This window comes from Acyrthosiphon pisum, chromosome A1, assembly GCF_005508785.2.
Source record: "Acyrthosiphon pisum isolate AL4f chromosome A1, pea_aphid_22Mar2018_4r6ur, whole genome shotgun sequence".
Lineage (NCBI taxonomy): Eukaryota > Metazoa > Arthropoda > Insecta > Hemiptera > Aphididae > Acyrthosiphon > Acyrthosiphon pisum.
This window is the reverse complement of record NC_042494.1, coordinates 27484174-27507970: the sequence shown is the minus strand read 5'-3', so window position 1 is coordinate 27507970 and position 23797 is coordinate 27484174. Positions and strand designations below refer to the sequence as shown.

General features: G+C 31.1%; 1 protein-coding gene across 1 annotated transcript; it reads left to right on the top strand.

The window, feature by feature from the left end:
• Window positions 1–3551: 3551 nt before the first annotated feature.
• Window positions 3552–23347, top strand: LOC100165702 (astakine; the record flags this gene model as incomplete). Its single annotated transcript, XM_008189439.3, is given in 2 exon segments — window positions 3552–3887; window positions 23178–23347. A coding segment is annotated over 1 exon segment (142 nt), but the record flags the coding sequence as incomplete, so codon positions are not given.
• Window positions 23348–23797: the final 450 nt, after the last annotated feature.

The window sequence follows — 23797 nt, the reverse complement described above, 5'->3', positions numbered from 1 at the left end:
TTTAGCACTTTTCCAAAATCTGAAAGAAAAAATTTCCATAACTATGGATTTGGTAAATTATCAATTTGATCTTGAGGTTTTATATGTATTTTAGATTCTGAGTGGAGCGAGGGATCTATTGGTTTTACAATGGTGTTGATTTTTTTTTTAAATTTTTTTTTAAAAGAGTGTGGCTTAGCATGTGAAGCTGGCTATTCATAGGTAATTGAAGTCTCTCTGATTTTATATATTGGGACCAGATTAGGCGACGATGATGCCTAAATATTCTAGGTACTTTAATATGATATTTTAAAACCAAATTAGCATAACCCTTAAAAAATTGTCGTTAGATGGCAACAGTTAATTTTTTTTGGCATTGACATTTTAACCGTGGCTATATGCCACACCCTATTAGCGCTTGTGCGCCTATGGGGTAACTGGGAAAAGTCAAAAACCGAGCGCTTTGTTCGATCAACAAGAAAGACATCGAACTGGTATCGGTCCTTAATTTGATTTTAACGATCTTATCGATTTATTTAATTAAAGTCCTATCGACTGAAGATCTTGTGCGTGTCCAATTATAGATTATAAACGTTGAACGGCCTCCAACTAGTATAATATTGTGGTCGTGTCTGTCCATATCGCACGCATATATAATATGTTATAATGACAATTGACAGGCGACAGCGACTTGTACAGGGAAATTTTTAATAAAAAACAATCGTTTACACAATGCGTCGGTATTATATGAATGTGGTATGTACTTTGCTATCGACTTTTTCAGAGAAGGATATTTTTTATTATATGGTCGATGTCGATGTGGGTTGTGGACTGAACGTGGTTTAAAATAATCGACATTGATTTGAAATTCAATTTAAATCAAAATCAATCATTCAATTTAAAACATAGCGAAAAGTATTGCCTCGATACAAATAAAATATTCACAAAACTATAATACATTTTTTTTTTAATCTATAGTATCGATGGGCATTCAGTAATCAGTAAAGACAGTAATAGATCGTAGAACGGTGAAGTTCTTAAAGAAAATTGTGTTAAGATTACATAAATTGTTAGCGAACTGCATATACTACCTATAGCGTATATAACTAATATATAGGTATAGTACCATTGACTATAAATATAATCAATGGTAGTACCTATAGTATAGGCAAACATGTTAGTGTGTTAAAAAAATGTATAATAATATTATTGTCTAGTTTCGACTTTGCGGCTTAGTGTGCGCAGTTATTGCCTAGTAAGGATCCTCATATCGATAGTCTTGTTTTTCTTATGTAGGCACAATAAGACGTGGGTGACCTCGTGGTTTTCCCGCTTTCCCGCGGCGTAAAGCCGAGACACGAAAACACGGTGGCACAACCAGACACCAGTACATATACATAAAATATCGTATACTATATAACAACAATATAACTACGCATTACAGAAGATTACGACGAGTGTGATTAACGATAAAGAAACATACCCATTTAAATGATCCGTCGAAAAACCAATTACTCATCTCTCGCGCGTCATTGTAATAATTCGATATACTAAACACGCGCGTATATTGTTGAGCGCGTTTTTTTTACTGTCCAGTAGCCACCCGGTCGAGGACATTGCGCGGGTCAAGTAGATAGTGCGTGACACATAGTACAGTGGACGCCGCTTATAAGATTCATTTTGGGACCAGTACAAAGTGAGTCTTATAACGTTATATAGCCAAATAAACCTTATATAGGAGAAGTGGGGACCAAACAAAAAAAAAACATATTCTAAAATTAAATATTATCTTTATTTTCTATTTTAATTTTACATATTATTTATTACATAATATTTATTATTTATTAAAAGATGTGTTATTTTTGTTTGTTTTTTGTTACTTAATACTTTCAAAAATTTACTGCTTCTACTACTCGTATTGCTTATGAAATGCGATAACAATTATTGCTGTACACATACCTAAGGCATTAATATTGAGACCACTACAACACAATAACAACTTTAAAAACCAATTTATTAGGAATTTTAGACATTTTATCAAAAATGTCTACGTTTTTATACATTTTTTTGCGAAACTGGAAGTGTCCTTGATGAAAATTTGAGTCTTATAAGCGATGTTTTATACTATTACTGTTATAGGTACATATATATAGACACCAAATATCTATTAGTTATTACCATATTACACCAGATTGCAAACACGTGTTTGGCGGAAACCGAATCGGTCATCCCGAGACGATTTACGAGATATATATGTTCAATAAATGCCAAGACTACAATTTTAGATAAAAAAACTTTTTATGTTATCGCTAGGTATAATATATATTATTGTACTGAAATAAACGTGTGATAATTTCCTGTGTCTTAGTAAAGATATAAGGTACTTATATTGCACAATAAAATTCGTACCAGTCATTGACTGAAGTGCGCGTCAAATAGTCACATAATTTCAAGTATTTGTAGGTTTTCAGAACTTGCAAATAATTTCCCAGTCTGATATAAAAGAAACAAAACCGGAAATAAGATAATTTCAAAATTTTGCCAACACTGAAAATATTTGCAAATTCGGAAAATTGTTCTTACAATTTTGAAGTTCGTATCTCAAAAGGTGCACCCCCCCGACTTTTTACTTAGATATATATACCGGACTGGGAAATTATTTGCAAATAATTTGGTTGTGGTGGTGGTGGGGCCAACTTCACGCACATCACACATTTTGCATGAAAATTGAAAACACGATTTTACGACGATACTGAAAAACGAGCGCGTGTATAAAATTTTGTTTCAAAATCGGTAAAAATAAATTGAAGACTTGAATTTTGAAGGAATAATGTTTTACCTAAGTCGTTGTGTAACTTTTGAGTGGTTTTAATGTTTCAAAAATGGCCGGAACTCTGTTGAATGTGATCTGAAAAGTCCTGGGTGAACTTAAAGACCACGGACAGATGATATCAGTATACCTCATTACACTCTCGTTCGGCGAACTACGATTGACTTCTATATAGACGTATAATATATTGTGAAGTAACCAATGAAGTTGGCATGTACACGCTGTCATTGGTTTTTAACGAATGATTTACAGGGTATGGGAAGTGTATCTGGGAAATGTGTACACTAGCTATATACCTACGACTATTCAAAAACTGTCAACAGCGGACCAGATGAAACATTGCATCGAAGTGTGTTAGGAACTACAAAATCTATGGTTTCCAATGACTCAAATTCTATAAAACCAATAATTATGACCGGGCGATGAAACTCATTGAAATGGATGCGATTCCAAGACCAAAGTCCAATGGTCAAATTCGAGGACGTTAAGACGACGAAGAGACCGTAAAACGGATGACCGCGGCGGTGTGCATGTGCGCAGAGTTTCCTACTCGGACTGCACCGCGGCCCTCGCGTGCCCGTTGACGTCATCGCCACCATTGCCGACGCCTCCGTCGCAGCAGCAGCCGCAACCGTCGAACGGCGCGCCGCGTAGCCGTGACCTCGGTCCGATATTGGTGGGGTCCGGGGGGGAGGGAGGGGTGGAGCGGCTAGCGGCTCATCATCGGTCTTTATATGCAACGGTGGACTCGCGGGCCCGGCCAATTGTCGCGGAACCGTTGTCGTACCTATACTGCAACCGTGGTATCATATTATTATAACTGTTGTGTGTTTGTTTTGCGCGTAACCGGTTTACCCGTTCGAGTCCCGTACCAGAGATCGATAAAAGTCCGTTTGTTTTTTTCCCATAATATACATTGTACACTTTGGATTTAATCCGATTTCCCGCGGCGTTTACGATCGATTATCATAATAATTACACATCCGAAAACTACCACTCCAGTGAATCCACGTCAGATCGACCTCGCAACGAATTTCCTTTAACCTGTCTACGTCGTCGCACCATCGTCCCCGAACTGGTAAGTTGAACGAGAGATGTACCGTGATATTATACTATACGCTATAACGTCGTTAGTGTGATACACTCTGCAGTATTCGAAAAACTATTATCGATTTTGTTGTTAAGTTTTAAAATAATTTTAAGTCGTTACTAAATAAGATTTAAAAAAAAAATATTTAGGTATACTTCTGAACATATTGTTACCATCATAATTTTTCAAGTTCGTACTTTTTTTGAATGACAACACATATTTTTAATTACACATTCCCAAGCAGAATATTATTCATATTTGTTTTGATACATAAAAATCAAATTTTGGACGAGTAATTAGTAAGTAATAACTTATGTGTTTTAAGTTTTGATGTGTAAAATGTGACTTATTGAACCAAATTTAGATGGCTATTCCATTCCACTCATATCATCTAAACTTTTATACATAGTTATAACTCATAAATTTGATTTTTATACAACAAAGTCTCGGAAAATATTACGCATTGTAATAAAGAATTAATAATGTAATACCCATATTATGTTGTCATTAAAAAAAAAAAATTAAAAATTAAGAATCAAAACAAAAATAATAGAACAAAATGTAATATTGTATTAACGATATAAATAATAGATATATTATCTCCCTGGTATTATATAGTCCTGTTGCGTGGTAGGGACGCGTCGTAGGGTTACTGTGCATACCCATCAATCGAGACTGTTATAAAAACAATAGGGAAGGATATCTAACATCACAACCATTTTAATAAGAGAATAAGGTTTTGAATTTTGTAAGTCTTCTGATAGATCGACGTCGATGAACCACGGACTGTCTAGTCGTTGTATGCATTCAAACACAATAAGTCTCAATATTTGTCCCACACGTGCCAAAACCACATCCACTTCCTTCATACCTGTGATCTTTGGAGTACCTAACGACGATAATCGTATTATATACGTATATATTACTATACATTGACGACGTGTAGTCAAACAATATTTAGCCGTCGTCTCTGAGGTTCGGTTACTGGACGGTTATCTGCCGCCGACCAAGCGGGTGCGCAACAGATGGCACGTGCCAAAGTTTGTTTTGTTGTTACCGCCCAGAAGTCTGCAACGGCGGCTGCTGTGGGCGACGCTTATTCAAACGACCGAAAAGTTTTCTGACGTTTTTGAACCATCCTACCTCGTCGCCAACGCTCGATATGTATATTATTATGTAGGTATTTTGTTGAAGCGAGTCGTTTGTTGTTCGGCGTATTATATCCTATACTTTGTGTCTATATGTTCAGTGTTAGGTGTGTTAGGTGAACGAAAAACGGGCTTTTGTAAAACAGTTTTTTTGTTTTGGCCGTTCATTTATCCACTGGCTGTAATCTCTTCAAAAGCGGGTCATCATATTACTTTTTCAAAGATTTTTTTTTTTAATCCGGGATGAACAATATAATATAATATATAGGTATACATACTTTCCGTGGTGTAAACAAACGTGTACAGGCTTACTACGCAAAATATGCTTACGGTTGGAAACTAATTTAAAATATCGATTCGCAAAACGAACTGTTTCAATTTTAGTAATTGTTTCGCAGTAATTAATTTTCATAAAAAAATTTTTCATCCTACATGTTCCTATTTTACGTTTATGGTTAAATAACTTGGCAAACAATTTTATCGTATTTTAAATTTTTATTTTAATTACAATTCCGCGTAGGTTTAGATGTGTTGGACGTGATCCTCTATATTATGGAAGAAATATAAGATATAGTATTAGGTACCTACTTGTCAATGCAATGTAATGAAATTATGACATTTCATGAAGGAAGATATTGATAAAAAAAAAACCTTATAAGCTAAAATAACTTATATTAGTTAGCTCATGTGATGTTTAATAAACATAATATTACTAATTCTATAATAGTATATGACATATTAGTATAAATTTAAATTATCTTTGATTTAAAATTATATAAGAATGTCCTTCTAAATGTGTATGTAATATGTGAATGAATTAATGATATCAACGTTGTGAAACTAAATGCAATAATAGCTATAAAGTATTATTATTTTTCATCGTTTTAGCAAATAAAAATAATTTGATAGGTAACAAAGTAATTTATACAGTTCAGCATTATTCTAATAAACTTAAACTTAAAACAAAATACATAATTCTGTTATTCAGTGTATAAGTTTCAAAAATTTTATAATTAAATCTATATTATCAAAAGTTCAAAAAGAAAAAAAAATACGTTTGGTGTTATTTAAATTATATAAATATTAAATGGAAAATATTTCATTAAAATTAACATTTCTCTGTCGTAAATATTAAATATATAGTAATAAGCTATATAAGTATGCATTGTAAAATGCTACGCGTATGATGATTTGGTTGGTTACCTACTTGATTTAATCATCAATATTTGAATTGTAAGACCTTGATTATAGTTTTAAAGTTTGGTTTGCATCTCCAATTTACCAACTTTCAGTTAAATCTTTGGTCAACACAATATATATAGTTTATTTTACTTTCTTCAGTTGTAGTAAGTCGATTAGTTAGTTCAATACAAATTCAACTAATTTGATTTCCACCTAAATATGTACATTTTTTGTAAGGAATTAAAAAAATGTTCTGCATTTGAAATGTATCCAATTACAGTGGTACGCCCATAAGTGGCACTTTTGGGAGGGGGAAGCGCCACAAGGTGGCAGTTGTCCCTACAATAAAAATATTGAGAGGTAATTTATCATTTTAAATGAGTAAGTAAACTTTGATTAATCCCCCCCCCCCTAAAAAAAAACAACAATTAGATCTAAGTTAAAATGTACTAGGTATTTAAATATTTTAGTGAAACAGTTAGGAAGGTATCAATAACATCTCTAGTTATATATATTATACCATATACATTATACATATACCTATAATAGTCACTATAGTGTTTTTTGTTTAGTCTTTGCGACTACATAACTATCAAACTACAAAAACTGCCGCCTTAACCACTTAGTACGTCACTGACCATGGTATCACAAAAAAAACGTGACCACGGCGGAGAAGACGATTCGACATAACACATTAACATGACCCTGGTATAAACACGCGATTTGTTTAGGGGCAATACGTGAAGCTTATGCGTAGGAAAACGTATTACGAAAATACATAGAAATCGCATCAGAAAAACGGCTGTGCATCAGACGATAGTAATATTACGACCGTCACGATGTTAATGACGGCAAATAACCTGCAGCAATCCCTGTGCGCACTACTTCGATCGATCTGGTGCATATTAATTGAGTCCCATACCTAAACAATGGAAAAATAATATACTTTTTGATTCCCGGTATAAAATAAAAATATACCAATCAAGTCCGCGATTGGAAAACGAAAAATATATCAATTGAGTCCGTAGATTAATTTTTGTTTTGTATGTATATTGCGTGTTCCTATAGTTCTGGTTGAATTGGAAATAACAGCAATGCTAATAATACTATAATATTATAGTAGGTACATTAACTGAACCTAATTGAAAAAAGGGCTTAAGAAAACGAGATTAATGAAAAATGCAGCTATATTACAATCAAACCATATATCAAGATTTTAATACAAAAAAAAATATCGTTTAAGTTTTAATATAAAACATTCAATTAATTAATTAATTTAATTAACCTATATTAGGAACAAATTTTTTTTATCAAATGTATCAAAAATTATCAACATGAAAAAAACATGCTTAACCATGTCTGTAGATTTTTTCTTACACTCAGTCCTAAGTTTGTAAAAAGTGGGTAAGAAAATATATTTTTTTTCTTCAAAGTTTTACGGGACTCCGTTAGTATTAGAACACGGTCTCAATTAGTTTTATATTTTCTTATTTTAATATGCCGTAAAAAATTTTAATGGGGCTCAGTTCGTACTATGCTGCAGCTCAGCAGCTGATCGATCGATCGTGGCATGTTTCTACTCTCCGGAAACCGACGGTACGCGGAAGCGGCCGTCGTGCATCCTCCGAGCGGTGCCGTCATCTGGGGTTCGGGCAAAACTGCAGCGAGGAAGGCGTTTAGAAGTAATTAAAAAAAAACCCACCATCGTCCGACCGATGTACGAAATAATACGACAAATCTCTCGGTTACCATAGTAATAATAATAATAATAATAATAATAATAATATAATAGTGCAATGCGTTTGATTAATAATAATAATAATAATGTTGCCAACGGTCGTCGTGCACTCGTCGTTCAAGGACGCGTGTGTAACCCGTACGCAACGTGACCTGGTAGGATTCCCAGCTATTACGTTATATAGGTACATCATCGATTGGTCGTGATTTCGATCTGCGAGCCCGACGACGTCCGAAAAACATGGTCTAAATTGATATTTTAAAATATAATAATAATTGTCGTATTACGGTTAATACCGATGTGTCACGTAGACATTTTTAAGCGATAATACTCGTTGCGGTTTCTTCTGTACACATAATATTAATATGAATTAATGTTTTGTTTAAACTTCCGTATTTAACCGTCAATAATATTTTATGGCGCCGTTTTTAATCGGAAACGGGTTGGCGCTGATTCACCGCAGATAATATTATTACTATCGTAATATCGTAATCTGTAGTAGGTATATTCCGAGACATTCCGTTTGTGTTTAAGTGACGAGGTTTTCCACATTTCCATAACGACATTCTGCGACGACTGGTCGAATTTTATATTCAAATATATTTATTGCGCCTACTACAGGACGGTGGAATATTTTACGATTTCGTTTCGGTGTCGGCGGCGATAGATAATAATAATATGTTAAATACCATTGGACGGTTCGATTGATTGTCCGTTTTACATATTGTTTTATGCATAATTTATTTATTTATTTATTTGTGCATTAGATGACATATCGTGAAAATTAATATTTTACTGGTTATGCATTCAATCGTGCATAATATTACCCGCCATTACTATTGCGCAATATTATACATCCGAATTGTCAAGAACACTGAAAGGTTGTGAAACGAATAGGTACGAAGGAATTTCACGTGTGAAAGTTACCGGTTTTTAAGTGTAACTTAGGTATATATCTATATTTTCCTTTATGGTTTATACGACGGATTTGTGTAGGGATATTTTCGTATACATTAATCCCAAAATTATCAATTGTTTAATACAACTATTGAACTATAGTCAACGACCCGAGAATCTTCTGATGTACCTATTTACAAGCAATATTCTCTCTTAACTTTTCGAATAGTATACCGATTTTGTTATCAGATAATTATGTGTTTTAATGTTTTGAAATAAGTTATTTGAATTAACTTATTATACACACAATTTTAAATTGAATAACTATATGAATTGAGACAGATCTGGTATTGCAGTAAAATATAAATTATAATACCTAACTACTATTTATTAAATACAAGTAAAAAAAAATAAAATAATATTATTATACAATACTATACTTGAGTAAATGATCTATATTCCATTTGACACAATGCGTTTTAGTAAATGCGTACTTTTTAAATAAATTTAATTTATTAAACAATTTTAAATTCTAAAGGTATTTATAAAGTATTTAAACGATACCTACATATAGATTGTAATAGATTGAATACATTATTAACACATGCATTAATATCAATACTTTATCAAATATCATTGAATATAATGCCATAATTATGGTATACAATAATAAAGAAGCGAGTAAGTAGATGTCACTCTGCTGTGCAGTCGACTACAAGTGGGTTACTGTAATGGATGGTATTACATTTGAATTCAATGATATATTTTGTCCAAATTTGAACAGTAATAACTATAAAAAGTACTGTATTTTTATATTTTTGAGATTTTTTGGTTACAGAATATCTAACCTACTTACGTGGAACCTTGTTTTACATTTTCAAACCTTAGCTATAAAAGTTGAACATTTTATAAATTTTCAATTACAAATTAATTTTAAAATTTAAAATTTGATACATGTTGTCAAAAATTGAACTTTAAATTCTTATAAAAAAAACATGCCTACAGATCTTTAAAATTTCTGAACTGTTATTGTAACAATATACCAGGAGCGCCTTGTATTTTCTCGCTTTTTGAACCAACAAATAATATTTTATTGACGTTTATAGAAAAAAAAAATCAAAAAGAAAATGTCCGTAAACAGCTCAAAACGAGTCAAAATAATTTGAACATTTTATCAAGGTATAGGAATTTATAAAGTAAACATGTAAATTTCAAGTATTTACTGTTTTTAGCTTTTGAATAACAACAAAATAATAAAATCGTTGTATGAGAATTTGTTAATTTACGGGTGAATATCCAATGTTTAACTTCAAACGCTCGTAACAATTTAATTTGACTTTCCTGTAAAGTATTTTTTTATGTTAAATGTAGGAAAACTTAAGGGGAATCTTGTATTACATTTTCAAAGCTTAGATACAAATAGAAAATACTTTATGAAATTCTAACTCCAAAGAATTTGCCAATTTTCATGATTTTAATGAATTTTGTCAATATTTTATCTACAGTATTTTATTTTTGAATTTTACAACAAAATAAGAAAATGGCTACAGGAGTAAATACCCAATGTTGTAAACATTTGAAGTTCAAACATTCATAAAAATTTAATTTGATTTTCCGGTAGTAATTTTTTTTTGATAAAGATAGACAAACCTATAAGGATTCTTGTACAACATTTTCAAATTTTAGATTTTAAAAAGAAAATTTTTATGAATTTCTAGCTCAAAATAATTCGAACTTAAATGTTTTAAAAAAAATGTGACATTATATTTTGAATATTTTTCAATTTCAATTTTAACAACATATTAGGAGCCTTGTCTTAAATTTTCAAGTTTTTTGACCCAACGAATAAAATTTTATTGAAAATTACAGAAAAAAAAAAAAAAAAATTGGAAACTGAAAATGTCAGACACTTAAAAAATTGATAATTGTATGGTGTAAATAAAGCGCTAATATAAACATTCAGTGAAAATTTCATCTACAGTAATTTGTTTTAGAGTTAGGTAGGTACACCAAAAAACAAAATCGATTTGTTCGAAAACCAATTTTGCATAAAAATTCCCGTTTTTCCTTAATTTTTATTTTATTTTTCCTGGTGCTTTTGAAAATTACTGAGGATTTTTTACTTTTGATCCCCCTTCTCTTAAAGTACCAAACTAGCTTCACTTTCTTATCAGAAAATAAGTGGTCGTAGAAAATCATCAAGCATTTTAACTGTGTTAAAAAGCGACGACAGACACAAATAAAAAACACATCATCGTAAAACCAATACATTCATCGCTTTGCTTAGAATCTAAAATATACTATTGTACTCTTATTGAAGTAAAAAAAATGTTGACTTAATAAAAATAAAGATTTACTTCACTGTGAATGAAACTTAAATTAAAATGTTTTATAGTAGGTACCTATATATTTTAATATCTTCGATTATCAAACACTGACATGACCTTTACCTTTAACAGAGTTAAAAAAATAGACATACCTACAATTATAATTAAGACTACATCCTGTTCAGACAAAACTGATAATCATTTAAAATAATATTATACTCAAACATGATAATTGTCTGTTAGAGAGTATAATATTATCTAGGTACCTACCCATGTTATTACGTTTGTATAGATACTAAATGTATTTACAATGCGTCAATGCATATTTTTGATAATATGCATATTGCACAATGTTGAATTAGAATATACGGAGTAGCTACTTATAAAAATGGTTTTTAAAAAACATTCAAATGATAAAATAATTAATAATATTAATACAATATATAATATCATGTATTTTGAGTTAAATCGTTTTAAATCCATAGTTAATATATGATTATTGTTAAGTTATTATTATAATGTCTACGTTTCGTTCTAAAATACTTGTATTTACCCACATAATATTATGAATTATGATCACTGTTAATGATCATCAGAATTTCAACTCTATTCAAAAAAGACTTATAAATCTTATCGGATTGATAAAATTAAAAATTCATTAATGAAAAAACTTGAAAAAATTGTAAGTAAATTGAATGAATTTAATGTATGTAAGTAGGTATGTTTACAATTTTACATAATATATTATATACATTTTAGACAGTTTTTTCTATCAATATCCCCTTGAGTATGTTTGCATGTTTTTTTCTTATCTGTTTTAAAAGACCAGCTATATTATGTTTTCACAGAACTATAATTAATTTGTAATTATTAATGGTATTATTAATTATAAAAGTGTTTAGATATCTAAAATTTAAAGCAATATTATTATACAGATATTTTGCACCTATAACATTTTAATCGAGATGAGAATAATACAAATTAATTTGTTGAAAACAAAAAATTTAACTTCCTTGAATTTATCAAAGTCGTTCTTATTTATCTTAAATTAAAAAAAAAATATATTAATCGTTTTACATTAAATTTTATAAAGAACATCTTAAATGATTTTTTTTTTAAAGAAGGTACCTTAAATAAATTACTTACACAAACGTCTGTTAAATTCACTACTGTATAGTTATTCAGCTTAAAATTAAATCTATGTACAAAATGTCTTCATTACTGCAAAGCGTTGTTATTGTTAATTGTTCTTGTAAAAAACGTATATTCCACCGACTATACGTCATATTCGTGGGAAAGAAAAATTGGATACAATATTTCAAATAAATAATGTTCTTACATTAAATGTTATTGGTGTCCGTGATATTCGGAATTGATGAGATAAGCCAATTATTAAATGTAATGAAACGTGTACACAATAAAAATTAATAATTAAAGGAAGCCATACGGAAATAATGGTATTAATTACGTTACGATGCTTCACCTTTGTGTACCTAATAGCTTAAAACATATTATTATATTTATTTATAAAAAAAATTTAAAAAATGAACCGAAAGATTATAATTTGAACTAACAACCGCTTCCTGCAGTATATTACTATTACCTAATCATATTATATACGGGGAATTGAGCACAAACTATAATTAAAAACTTTTGGCGGCGTATTACGATTTTAACTAAACTATATTATTGAAAACTCGTAAATAAAAAGTTATATCACTATACCTGTTTACGTCGGAATGAAAAAGATATTATTTCTTCTAACATGAATTGCTATAGATACCTGCTACAGTTGTACTACGTATCTATTATTGTGTAAAGAGTAACTTGTATGCTGTCTTATTATTATCCTCACGTCCATATACGTCCATATCAATTATAGTTGGTGCAACCATCAAATGGGATAATGTGGTGATGAGGATATAAATATATAATATCTAAAGACTGTTGCACAAGTGTTTTTATGTTTCATGATTTTGTTTGTTTAGAAAAAATGTATACATTTTTACTACCTATATACTACATAAATAATGTGCAAGTTTGTGTCAGGTATCGCGTATAACTTACCACTATCCCCCTCCTCCCCCCGTTTACATACATAAATAAATCCTGGTTTCGAAAATGCGATGTTCAAATTATGTATAGGTCAGTGTACCTATATGCGCTACACGAAACGACACCATGCAGTCTTTTTAGAAACCAGAATGTATTCCGTTTGAATCCATATTTTGTCCATAAAATTATTGTGATTTTTACAGAGAACCAAACTGTTGTATAAGTTATATTTGGTTTTTACTGTGATCCTAAAAACATTTTATTGTAAGATCATAGTGTATAGGTACTACTATAGGTATAATTGTCTATACTGTATAGATCTAAATATACGAACAAATATTATTTTCATTTTTCATCCACGTTCCTTATACCTATATGCACTTGTAAATACCAAATAGTATTATAGTGTAAATAGTAGCTGATTATTATTTTGCGGGCCGATTAAATTTTTTCAATTGCTCATCGGGTCGATTGGATCGTTGACAGACACGGGTGTCGTGTCCGCGCACGGAAAAACACGCGCGTGTGCGCCTCCGGTAACCTGCGTGTATATGCATTATTTATAATATATACGTAGAGGTATACATATAGAGAGAGGCGTTCCACAACCGTATAATAGTAATAATCGATCGACACAAAAATCCGATCGAAGAACAAATCGTCTTCACTCGAAGTCGCGGAGGCCGCGCGCAAGCGTTAAAATAATATTATCATTCGCGATCCCGTTTCGTGTCGTAGTCTCCCGCCAATGCAGTGTTGCATATAATATAATAACATATTATGATACACCTCCATGGTTATATATATATTTATTATTGTTATTATGCGCGTCTTAAGCGCTCTTCTCTCGGCCTGCACGCCACGACCCTCCCCGGGGCGCCGACGAACCCGATATTATAATGATATTATTCTTGAATTTTACATAAACGTCCGCGGCCGCCCGGTATTTTCACGCCGCAACCGACGTTGCGGATCCGTTGGACGTGGGCGAGAAGGAAAAAATTCGATTCGATATGTTCCGTTGAGAAATCGCCAACTTACCTACCTATATAGGTACCCATTATTATTGCGACACGCGCTCGCGCGTTATCGTCGTGACGGTCGACCCATCACGAGCGCCACGCCACCGATAACCGCGACATACTATCCATATCATAATACTATTATTTATTATTATATAAATAACGATTATTACTGTACCTACATACACACCGCCTTCTTATTGGCCGTGCCAAAATATCTTGTCGGGGAGACCCGACTCTCGGATCGCTCAAACTGCAGTAGGACTCCCGGTGCAGAATTCGTTACATTTATTTTGCAGGTATACCTAACATATTTTGTATGGTCCGTTTTACTGCGAACCCTTTGATCTACTAATTTGTCTAGTATAAGTTTAATAATTTCAAATTTACCATCCATCTTTACACATGTAGAAAATTGTTGATTTAGTCGATATATTTTAAATGTATTTCCAGTATTTATTTTCTAAAGTCATTGCTCAGCAAGTTATCGGTTGGGTTTTAGTTTGTAGTAGGCTCGTATATGTTGTCGTGTATAGAAACCTACAACAATAAGAGCATAAGATATTAAGACCGTACAGTTTGTTTTCTCACGTCTTGTTTTATGCTATCTTATGTTATTATCGTATTGATATTTAATCGTCTTCGATCCAACAAGATCATTTTCATTCTTGGCTAAAAAATGATTTTGTATTTTCCTTAATTCACACCAGCCCGTCTACCGTATAAGCTTTAACTAGTTGATAAGATTTGCACAATCGCATGCTATAATATCACGTGTGTCCAAGGAGAACATTATTTGTTTGAAAAAAATAATAAAAAGATGACTTTATCCAGGTTGAAATTCTACAGTTCTTAATTTTTCCAACAGTTATTTTTTATCATTCCCTTAATGGAAAAAGCGCTGAAAAGAAATAGAATAAACGATGTTTATCGTCTTTCTTTGGTTTTTTTTTTTTACTGCGCCTACGTTTCATTGCGCAACGACGTATATTTAAAAAACAAAATTCTTGCAAAGAAAAGAAGAAAAATCGCGTTCCTTCATAAAATGACTGTATAGTACTGCGCTTCTTGTTTTTCACTCATACCTACTTTTTTTGTACATTTTTTATTTTTTTTTTTTTACGAGCGTCTACGTTTGCACTTTCACGTATTTCATCATTAACGTGTTACACCCCTTACGCCGAGAACAATATTAAAACATTTGATGTTTCAATACTCTTTGCCACTGCACACGCTTTACTACACAGTACACACACACACACACACACACACACAATACGCCTTTACTGTTTATATTATATATATAGGTTAGGTTAGGTTAGGTTAGGTTTTATATATACATAATATGTGCATTTCGCAGCATGGTTCGTCCGCAATAGCTGCGAATAAATAAAACGACATTACGCATTTATTCGGCAATAAAACTTTTGTGGTCCACAGATTGTGTTAAATAATATATTATTTGTATCTAAATAAAATGTAATGAAGAAATATTATGAATTGGAAACCGAAAATACACTGTAATACAGTGAAATGTGGAATTGAATACTGATTGTACTTTATTCCTCATTTTTGGCATTTATCAATTTAACATTATTTTACTGTCAAAATGTTAATATATTAGAAAGACCCCCTGGCGCAACTCAAAATTATTCCTATACTAAATTATATAATAATGCAGTAAGTTGTATAATGTATATTATTGTATAATTATTAATAATACTTAATTAATAAGATAAAATATTATTTTCAGTACCACGTAGTTAGTGCATATTGTGATAAACACTAGGTATGCCACGAAATCGTATATTGTTATTAATTTATTATATTTGTTTCATTCACTAGATAGGTATTTAAATCTATATCATCCACGTATATACACCGACTACCGAGTGTGCAGGGTGCAGTCATTTTCCCGTTAATATGAGTAAACAAAATTGCAGTTTCCGCAGACAACGGGAAAACAACTATATTATAGTGACTCTCTTGTATGCACTAGTATCAATAAAATAAACTAAGTCTATCATAAATAATATTAACATACGTACCTACTTTATACATTACCTTATAAACAAGCTCATATATTATTATGAACCAATTATTTTATGCATATTCTATTTACTGTACCGCGAGCGTCAATACCTATTGATTTACGACAAATCGTGAATGTGCGTTTAATATACCTACTATAATATAATATGTACATACACGTAGATGTAGATTATCTGATTATGTATATTAAAATAAAATGTAAACACAACGATCCGCGACGCGTTGTGGTTTCAAAATATCACATCCTTATTGTCAAGAACCGTTTTATTTGCGACGCGAGTTTTTCAACCAACGCGTATAATCTACGGTATAATATTTCAAAAAATGTTAACCGTACCCATACGGATGCTGAGCGTGCACGTTTATCGAAGAAGTTTTCCCACTTTGTCAAACAGTAAATCATTCTTATTATTGCGAAGATAGCATATTATTATTATTAAAAATGTATACAATAACATACTATTATAATATGTTATTGGACCTATCATTACAGCGCGAGTGTAGTACGTAACCGAATAACCGCAAATCGAAATTCTTGAAATTTTTCGCATTTTGTTTTAACGAGTTAATTATTGTTTTTTTTCTTATTATTTATGCCGGTATCGCACGCGTTTTTACCTAAAACCGGATTTATACGTCGACGCAGTTGTAATGTAATAGGTACATAAACAATACGTGCACACACGTCATAATATTATTATCGATGGATACTTACGTACCTACGTGTCTAATTTGTTGTTTGTTTGTTAATTTCTTACTTCTTTAGTATACGTAATATCTACAAAGATTTTTTTTAATCATTTTGTTTTTATTTTAGAATTTGTTTTCACTACTATCATTATTTGGTATGTACGTAATATGTATATCATATTACCTCAGTGGTGTAGCCGCGATTTTGTTTTAGTGGTTGGGAGAGGGGGTTATGGGCAGATCATTTTGTTAAATGAGAGAGGTTCGGCTGTTTGGTATAATGCTGATTACCAGGAATTAGTGAATAGGTATATAATATTTCAGATATTTGCCGGAAGGATTACACTTGCCACAAAACATAAAATATCAAACTCACCATTTGAACACTATTTATTAGATTCATCAGCCAAAAACAATACACTTCTCAGAGATTTGTGTCAAGACCTAGGTAAACAATTTACAAAAAAAAATATTATAAAATTAACATCACTATAAATTCATATTTGCTGGTAGGAGTAAAATCTTGAACATAATTACACTAAGTAAAGCAAAACAAAAAAGCTGCACCCTTCATACATATCACAATTTTAATACATCATGCTGTATCTTATATCTTACATACATGTTCACAGAACACTAAAAGCATTTTAAAATTTTCCTGAAATTTGAGGGGGGCAGGGGGGCTGCAGCAGCTTTAACTCCCAGCTACGCCATTGTTTTGCCTATATACAAATAGAAGTACCAACGACCAAAGATTATCATTTACTGGCGTACTGCATAGTTTTATATCATCAAAAATTCCTATTCATCACAAAAATGTTGTTGTTGTGAAAATTAATTCTTTAAAATTATCGAGGTCTATGAAAAAAAAAGTTATGATAAATGATAAATCAATGATATGAATAATTTTCACTTAATCTGAAAAGCTGGCTGATATAATTATATAATCAAAATATCACTACATACGACTGTTATAGGTCCTATCTTTTGACATTTTCTTCATTTTTTTCGATTTTATTTTAAAACTAACAATGTATAAGAAAACAAATAACTTTTTCCAAATTATAGACACTCAGCGTCGTGTTGTAATATAATAATAGTATAAAACAATGTATAACGATATATTATGTTGTTTTCGAACACAACACATATATTATATCGTCGTAACAACTATCCGTTTTAAAATAATATAATATATTAACTATTTAATTATTGAGAGAAAAATATCAGGTTAACCCTTTGCACATCTAATTATAATGATAATAGATACTATAAAAATATCGAATTCGTTTTTACATCTATAACCATCATCATATTATTATTAATACCTATTAATTATACGTGTGTAATATTTTACGTCGCAACAAAATGGCCGATATATGTAAGCTCATATATTAATAATAATGTATAATCCTACGCAAAGTATATGGAATTGTCGTCGTGAGTATAGTACCTACATGTTTTTCTCGATTATGATTTCATACGCACATAATATAAAACAAACATCGTAAAATTATATTATGGAATATGCGGCGCTATCGCACTCGACGACGACCAATAATCAGATCGTCTCTTATAAGTCTATTATATGACAATCAAATTTCGATTTGTTCATAGCCCGATAGCCGTATGTATTAAAATAAATAAAAACGGTACTGAGTATAACATAATATAATATAGCTTCGACTGGTGATATTTCGTCGTAAAACTATTTGGTTTTAAGTTTCTTTAAATCGTATAAAATATATTGAACATTATATACCTTAATATAAAATATTATTATGTCCACGAAGTTTCTTCGTTCAACGCTTATTTCATGTTGTACTATACTAAATTCTAATCTCATATACACCAATATATTATATAGGTAATATAATAATAGGGTTAGTATATTATATATCACAATATCTAATAGTTAAATTTACATTACAGAATAATTTCGAATATTGAATTAGGATGGTCGCAGTGATCTTCCATTTATTATAATTTTTTTTTTATAGTTTCACAATTATGACATCGTTTAGGTACCAAATACATGACGTATATAATATTATAAAACTATTTTTTGCAGATATGATATTTTTATTTTTCATTTGTATGATGGAAAAACTATTCTAAAACTATATTATTATACAGAGTGTATAGAGTCATTGAATCTGAGGTGACTATAATGGTGGACGCTATAGCTCAATAATGTATGCATTTTGTCGTTAGAATTAAATGTCGAGTTGCCGCTTTTCGTGGAATGTCCCTGTTAACCGGTCCATGGTTTAACGATTGCGGAACTCTCCACTTTTATCATGTTGACAGTGACGTGTCCACTACTTATGATGGCTTACAATAAAATATTATATAATATTTTTTTTTTTATCTTGGAAGCTCGTCCGGAATGTGTTTTGTGTACACTATTTTGTCCAAGCGAGAATATGAATCGAAACAATGGATACAATATACACCGGTATTATTCTAATTTATAGTTATCCGTCTATCGTCACGTATATATCCAGTTTTTGCCAAATTTTTTTTACAGACAACGACGTAATATAATATATTTATAAATTATAATAATATATAACATTACATATTTTGTCTGTTGTTTTCGTTGTTCGCTACAGACAACCTCGATGAATTATTATCGTTCATATGCGAAATTATACATGTCGGACTTACATTTTATTTGGCTCACATTGTGTGGGAAAATCTACACGTGACAATATTATCGGCATTTCCGTACAAATGTATGGCTATAATATGAAAATTGAGGTTTTTATCAAGCCGTCTTAGTAAAAGTTATTAAATTCAGGTGAAATTGTGTGGCGTTATTATTCCGAAATCAATATTTAATATCATAACAACATTTTAGCCGAATCTTTGTGTAAATCGCTAGTTTGTTATAAATGTTTATTGCAAGACGGTTTACCGAAAATATCACTGTAAGTTGATATTTTACTTTATATAGGTAAACATTTTACTGACCTTATAGTTTAAATAAGTACATACGTTTTAGTACATGATGTATAAACCAAACAAATCAAAAAAGTAGTATAAAACAATCCAATAATTTGAAAATATGGTCTTTGAATATGTACCAAAATACAATAAATTCATATTTTTAATGAATTTTATATTAAAAGAAAAACGAAGGTGAGCATGCTTGGTGATTCACATTATACAGTAAACAAAACGACTAAATGCTATTATGGTATAACGTTGTGTATAAGAAAAACGGAGAACGTAAAACGGCCAATCACATTTCCGAAAACAATCGTGAAAAATTCGTGTGAAATGTCCTAAAAAGTTCTTTACGTAAACTTCACATCTACGCATAATAATATGGACATAGTGCCAATCGAACATTAATACACCGCATATACTTTCAAGTTACGAATAGTTGTGTAATAATCAAATATTCATATATATAATATCTAAAATGTAAGTATTTTGCCCGCGTGTATAAAATGATGAGATATATTTCGTGTACAAAACGATTTACGATTACAATTATCAGACATGGAACACCACGCATCGGGGCAATATTATCAGGTCACGTGCATGCCCGTGATTCGATAAATTTAAGATTTTTTCAAATCCGGATTTCATGCACGAAATATACGCGCGTGTACTGTCGCCTGTACGTAACTTAGCCTGGTCGATCCGAGAGAAGATAATAACGCTCTGTTATAATATGGCACTGTCTAATAGTATTATGCATTTATGATATTTTACATTTTAAGCCTATTGTTCCGTAAAATCCGCCCGCGTTGAGGCTGAAATAATAATATTATTTCGTCCGTTGCGTCACAGAGAGTCAATCGTCTTAGTCGCGCGACTATAGAATTTCGAAAACATGGCGTGCGATGATTTTAATAGTATTTTTATGCCGTCGGTATTTCATGACTCTGATATTGCGGTAATATCGAGTTTATGTAATGTATCACACGACAGGGACGACGACCACTATCGAGTTATTACTCATTTTTATATCCGGTACGTGAAATCAGTTCCGAGTCTTCTAGAACTTAGCATCTAAATTCTAAACGTTTGTTCACACCCCCTCCCCCCACCGATGACCATAATTTTGCGTATTTTATATAACATACATGCCAGGTATTATATTATATATATTATTATAAGATCTGGATTTCAATGCAAAGTTTAATTACTTTTGGGTGCTCAAATGCATTCTAAGTACATTGGTACCTACTTCGTTTCATTTAACAGCTGATACTTCAAAGTTGCAACTTTTTTAGGGTATTTCTTAGCATTTTCGGCTTATTTTATTAATTTTTAGAGTGTATATTAATACATTTTACGAGCCTTTAATATAAATAAGGAAATTCAAAATATTTTATCATGACATATTATTTTCATAATTTTATTAATAATTGTTAGGTGTTTTTCATTTGTACCAAATGTTAATCGTTCTTTTTTTGAAAAGATAACGTCCCTATCTTTTTACAGTGATTATCAAATGTGGTGTCTTAACGGGACTCCAACAAAAACGACTTATATTGGTCTATAGAAGTTGCGATCGCGTTTATTTCGAATACCCATACTTTTGTCTGTTTATATTTATCATGTATGCGCCTAAGTTCCGTATTTAGGGTTTTCGAGTTATTGTTAGTTTAGATGATATAAAGAACTGTTAAAAAGTAATATTAAAGTATATTAAAGTTAAAGTATTATTGTATATATTTTAAGGGGTTGTTGGCATAAAATATAAAATATAACAATTACTGATACGGCCTCTGTGTTGCTATCCGAATTTTGGTTTATTAATATTTTTTTTTTTGCGACCATATGCGCACTGTAACGGCTGTGATGTGTTTTTGTTTAGTCGATGGAATATAAAAAAAATATATACGTACCTGGTATATAGATTTTCGACGAGATTGCGATTTTTCACAAAGCGTTAATTTTGAAAGAGAGAATGCGTACAAATAATGTCCGATCTCGATAGTAGGATAAATCCATTAGTAGAATAATCAGCAAAAAATGTGGTATGTTAGTATGGGTAAATTGTATGTATAATGAATTTGTTTGTATGTATTCGTAATGCTGATACGCAACATTTTAAATAAGCCACCGACGTCCAGCGATAAAAAAAACATGTCTGATTTGATTATTGGGTCGCATTGGCGTGTTACTGTGTAGTGTGTTACATGCGTTATATCTATACCTACGTGTTATAAAGTGATATAATACGAAAATTTGATGTACCTACGGGCTACGAATCAAAGTTAATCACGTGAAACGGAAAATCTAAAAACATTCGAAACTCGACGCTACAAGATCGATTAAATAACCGTCGTATGTTGGCTTATTGATCTTTTATTAGTCATCGATCGTATAAAATCTGAACAAAATTGTTCGGAGTCGAAACACGTCTTAATTATATTGTGTAGAGATTATATACTTCTTCAATATAATATTATAATGTATAACGTTCGAAAATAGGTATAGAGAATTTGCATAGACGTTGAAGTACTTTACGTATAATTTGCTTGGTAAACTTGCTAAAAGTTACAATTGTACTATCCGAATCGCGTAAGAAAATTGACTCAATGTTCATCCCAACTTGGTATGTTCGAGATATATTATGGAATTTCGTTTCCAAATTGTTTCAAACTATATAGTTTGTTCAATTACTGCTCTGTTTATCGTTTGATTTACACGTAGGTATCATGTGTATTTAATGTTTATATACGTCATAACGTAGTTGCTTAACGTTAATTTTAGTTTTTATTTTTCATAGCCTTCATCCACCACGTCCGGAATGTTTATCCATAATATTATATGAGTTTACGAACTATTGTTGTTTTATTTAAATATATCTTAAAACAAAACATTTATCGTAGTGTAGTATTATTGACATACAATATTGTCAAATACCAAAGCTGTAATACTATATTATATAAATAGGTACAACTAAAATAATAATATGATAAACGAAAACACCAGAAGTACATAAATTAGCTTTCTGGTTTATATTCATAGATTCATGCAGTATACGTTACGGTTTATCGTTCAAGATTTTGATTAGATTTGTAGCATATTTGGACCACTAACTTTAACGTTTAAATGATATATTGACACGATCTTATTTTAGTATTTATAATCAATGGTTGTATGTTTAAAAATGCTGATTTTGTGTCATTCGTTTTCAGATTTGGAATATAAAATACCGAAGTCAAAATGAATACCAACATTATGGGAAAACTATCTTTGGTAGCAGTTACGATTTTGGTGGCTACTGTGGCGGCATATCCAAGCAAACCATCTTTCCTCGGGTGCCAGAGCTCAGAAGACTGCGGCATGGACGAATGTTGCGTTTTAGGTACGTATCTACCACCTACCGACGACCGAATTAATACAATTTTAACAACAATATTAATAATAATTAATACTGGTTAACTATAATACTATTACAGTATAGTTACCCCAATAACTTATCATCGTTCTGGGTATAATAGTAACAGCGTTTCTCAACTTTAAAATTATTATGTGACAAAATAAATTTACTGTTACAACTGCGGAAATTCATATTAAAAATTGGAATTCAAACTGACCTATCGGCCAACCATAAATTGATTTGCCTACGCTGAATTATATTACAATATTATGCTTTGATCTTTATATTATATTTTGATGTCAACAAAAAATGTGTTTTTTTATTCAACATTAGTCTTGAAAAAAAAAAAATTATGTTGGTGACCAGTATGAAACTTTTTGCAGGCTGACATCGGGTTAACGTTATTAAAATATCATTGTGACAATACTGTTATAC